Source organism: Micropterus salmoides, unplaced genomic scaffold (assembly GCF_014851395.1).
Source record: "Micropterus salmoides isolate LMB-PRFRI ecotype aquatic unplaced genomic scaffold, ASM1485139v1 Ms_hic_scaffold_10, whole genome shotgun sequence".
Lineage (NCBI taxonomy): Eukaryota > Metazoa > Chordata > Actinopteri > Centrarchiformes > Centrarchidae > Micropterus > Micropterus salmoides.
The window spans coordinates 3,368,425-3,373,001 of NW_024040041.1; the positions used below are offsets into that span (position 1 = coordinate 3,368,425).

A 4,577-nucleotide genomic window follows, 5' to 3' on the forward strand; every position below is an offset into this window, starting at 1 on the left:
AGGTTGGTTTCTGAGTTATTTATGGGGGGATTTTGCTGTGAGGAGGTCTGGAAGCAGCAGGCCCGCTCACAGCTCCTCTTTTATTCTCTGCTTCTCTCTTCGCTCTGACAGATCCGTGCTGATATCAGATTGATGGGCCGGTTTGATTGAAGTCTCTTTGTCGTGCTAATGTCACGGCTAGTGATGGATGAGGCGCGTGCGTCCGCGCAAACGCGCGCGCGCTCAAACTCCACTTCTAAACCGAAAGGTCCCCCTCCCCTATCCTACACACATACACACACACACACACACACACACACACTGGATCCCTCGCCTTTCGTGGCCGGTTGACAAACTTCTGGCCTCCGGTCACCATAGGCGACGTGACGACGAGCCACGTGACCGACGCTGCAGAGGTAAGAGAAGGAGTGACAAGAGAAAGCGAGTCCCAGAAAAGAGGGGAACACAGAGATTTTGAGGGGGGAAAACCACAGAATGGAAGAGGACGCAGTGTAACCTGTGTGGGGGTGAAGAGGTGACTTGACTCTTTTCTGTCTTCTCGCGGTGTTTTCTGCTGTCACTGATGGGCCTTCGGAAATCCCAGGTTGACCTGAGCTATTGACAGTGCAAGGCCTTCCGTTTACGCACACAAACACAGCCCACTGGAGCACATTATTCATGTGTGTTTCGGGTTAGTGACGTGCAGACTCTACTTTTTTCCTCCACATCGGAACTTTATGTCGTTTTTATTTTTATCTAATCTTGCTGAACATTTATGCCTACAAGTGTAAGGATTTCTCCATTTAAAAAAATACTTTTTTTTGTTTTATTTTTTCTCGTGATTTATGTTCCCTCAACAGAGTTATTTCACACCCTCCCACTTACTCTTGGAAACACTTTTTAAATGGAATTGTTCGAGTTTTTGATGTTCTTTCCAACTCATTTCTGTTAACTTCATCTGTGGGCTCCTGCTTCTTGCTGATCCTTTGATACGTTGTTCAGCCCCACCGTGCCTGCGGCCTGCATGGACAACATGAACTCTTTTGTGGAATACTCTATTTGTAACCGACCGGGCACCGGCGCTTATTCTGCGCCTAAATCTGGATACCACCACCACCATCATCATCTGCATCACCACCACCATCCTCTGGATCAGCATCAGGGCTTCTCGGTGGCCTCCGGCGCCTTCCACACGGGACCCTCCGGATCTCCAGCTCTCGTTAACGGGACTCGAAGCGACAGCAGCGCAGGCGGAGCGAGTTACACCGGGGATGGGAGGCTGTACGGGGGCACCGGTGAAGGAGTGCACGGGACCATAGGGACAACCGAGCATCATCAGCAACATCCCCATCCTCATCATCATGAGCAACAGCAGCATCAGCAGACGCACAACGGCTACCATCACCATCCTCACCTTCACCAAACGCAAAGCTTACAAAGCGGAATCTTGTCTCCCTATAATAACGGGAGCAGCGGAAACACCGGGGCCTATGCGGGTCAGGCGTGCGCCACAAACTCGGAGTACGCTGCTGCGACGGGCCCTCCCAACAGCGTTCACCCACAGTATTTCATGGAGGAGTCTGTGGCCTCCACATACTATCAATCAACCTTTCCCAGCTCTGCCCCCACCGTCGGCCCCAGCTACGGGGCCCTGGCCGGGGCCTATTGCGGGCCTCAAGGCGCTCTGGCCGGGTCACAGTACCCGCAGCACCTTGGCGGGGGTTTGGACGCAGCGGGATACCTGGGGCTTCCACACGGGGGAGGTTGCGGGGAGCTACCGGTCTCTCAGGAGCGAGAGAGGGGAGATGAGGAGGGCCAGCAGGCCGGGCAAGGGCAAACCTTCGACTGGATGAAGGTGAAGAGGAATCCGCCTAAAACAGGTGAGGGAGGGTGGGTGGTTTTTGGCGATAACTGGTCCGTTTGTTGACTTGAAGTCAGTGCTAACGCATTCTGAAGGGGCTGGGCCTGCAGTTAGTAAAATGTTTAGAGGACATATTCGATAGTGTGAGCTTTCCATAAAAATGCGGAGCAGTGGCCTCTTTTGCATGCGCCGCAATGGCTGTCATGGGAAATGTTAGAGGCAAAAGAGCTTAAAGAGATTATTTTAAAAAGGTCCGTCGTTGAATAGCTGGGATGAGGAATAAAATTGTAGCCTATATTCAATAACACAATGTGAGAAAGATGTCAGGGATATAATACAGTTATTCTCATTGAAACATTTTGTTAATGCGAATTTTTGTAACAGCACAAGCTCAAGAGGTTTACGATACCTCGGAGAAATAACGAAATAAATTATACCCCGCAGGCCTCCGTTTCAATTTTCTAGACAGATGTCATCCTTTTGTAATGTACATTTTAAGTTCCGTCTGTTCTCATTTTATTCACTCAAGTCTGAATTCGTTTTACTGTAAACCAACGGAAAAATTAAGAAATAACCAAATCAAAACCCATTTAATGAGTGCTATTAATGGCTTTCACTGCGGCTGTCCAACATCAAAACAACTCAGATATAGCCTGCTACTGTACATAAAATAATTGTTTTTATTAGGGATCATGATATCATTTCACAGAGGCTCCAACAACAATAAAACATTTGTTATCATGGTAGAAGCCGTTCCCTAACTAGCACTGCTACCTCATCAAATATGAAGCATTTTCCTTTTATTGTCAGTATAAACACGTCATTTTGCTCTACAACAAAGGCAGGAAGAGTAATTTTTAAATAATGGACACAACAATTGGCAAGTTTCATTCAAGTGAAAAACAGAGCGTTTCGTTATGACAGATTAAAACGATTGGACAAAGACGTTTGAAATGAAATAGGGCCCTTTTTATATGCAGGCCTGTTGCTAGCGTGCTGTAGTTATTGCTGTTCCGCATAATGGAACATCCGATTAGAAACGTTCAGTTTTATCATGAGGTTGCCCTGGCCACTCACAGTTTGCGCTTTAAAAGTAAAAAAAAAAGGTTTGTGTGCTTTCGGGACTTCTATGCAGTCATATCTCAGTACAGAAAGCAGGTCTGGTCTGGGTCCACTATGGCCCCCGACGTCTGATATGTCGTCGCCGCCCCCACCCCCCACCCCTAATGGACATAGCAGACGGGTTATTTCGCCCTGGGAAGCCTGTCCTGCTCTGTTATCTTTTAAGCACCCCCCTACACTCACGGGCGCGCGCGCGCACACACACACACACACACACACACACAGTCCTGCTTCTCCATCCGTTCACCAGCCTTTCCCTTCTCACCCTCCTTTGTATTCCTCTTGTCGGATTAGTGATATTATTCATTATTTTGCTCATCAATTGGGACTTTTACCGTTGTGATGTGTAGGTTTGGAGTACATTATGTAGGCCAGCCTGTACTAAATGTAGATTATTAACACGTTTTTTCACAGATCCGTTGATTTACATATAGGCATGTAAGGCCTAACGCAACCTGCAGTCCGGATATAAATCGCCTGGTTAGCGCTAAATAAATGAATACTAAATAAAGACACACACAAAATAGGAAACTAAAAAGATGGACACTTTAGGCAAGAAGAACAGGCAACTTCCTGACTTACAATTAACATGAAAGCATGCGGGGTAAAATAACACCGTGACGCTTCCAGAAACATTTAATTCACGCAGGCTTTGTGTTCTTTGTATTAGCATATATGTAACATGTAGGCTAGTTTATGTGTTTTTATTTCTTAATTATATAGACAAAATAAGTTCCTAACACACATGCATAACAGCTTCTCTATCTCCCCCCTCTCCTCCACCCAGTCAAAGTGCCGGACTTCGGCCTCGCGGGCGCACACAACAACGCCATGCGCACCAATTTCAGCACGCGGCAGCTGACTGAGCTGGAGAAGGAGTTCCACTTCAGCAAGTACCTGACGCGGGCGCGGCGCGTGGAGATCGCCGCCACGCTCGAGCTCAACGAGACTCAGGTGAAGATCTGGTTCCAGAACAGGCGTATGAAGCAGAAGAAACGCGAGCGGGAGGGCGCCTCCGCCACGGCGCGCTCCTCCTCCTCCTCCTCGGGCACGGACGGCGGGTTCAACAAGGAGCTGGAGGACACCGACCACTCCTCCGCCTCCACGTCTCCAGGCGCGTCCCCGAGCTCGGAGACGTAGTCAGAGTGAGCGACTGGTGGTAGGTTCTGCACAACTGAGCAAGAACTGCTGCATTCTGATGTAATGACAAATACACGGGACCTATGAGGCAACAGATATGAGCAAAAATATGGAATATGGTTGATGATGGCTGGTGATGCAAAATGCCCCAACTGGAGGAAATTGTAGAAATAATAATAATAATGAAAAATCTCAGCTAAACCTCCCATCACTTATCTGGGATGTCAAGAAGGTGAGTATCATCGCCCAGTCAAACTGCAGAGTCTGCAAACTCTTCCAGACAAACCATAACCCCACTCCTACATAGGCTACACAAAAACACTCTATGTTTAAAGCTTTGGAGCAGAAACCAACCAGGTGCAGGTAGCTTAATGCAGTGGTTCCCAACCTGGTGTTTGGGACCCCACACTGGGTCCAAAGATAACTAAGTCTGCAGGGTCGAAATAACGATTTTAAACGTCCTGGTTTTAAAAGT

General features: G+C 48.0%; 1 protein-coding gene across 1 annotated transcript; it reads left to right on the forward strand.

The window, feature by feature from the left end:
• Positions 1-233: 233 nt before the first annotated feature.
• On the forward strand, positions 234-4,111 carry hoxb1a (homeobox B1a). The gene is given in 2 exon segments (XM_038737155.1): positions 234-1,859; positions 3,750-4,111. Coding segments are annotated over 2 exon segments (1,218 nt in total). The 5' UTR covers positions 234-1,003.
• Positions 4,112-4,577: the final 466 nt, after the last annotated feature.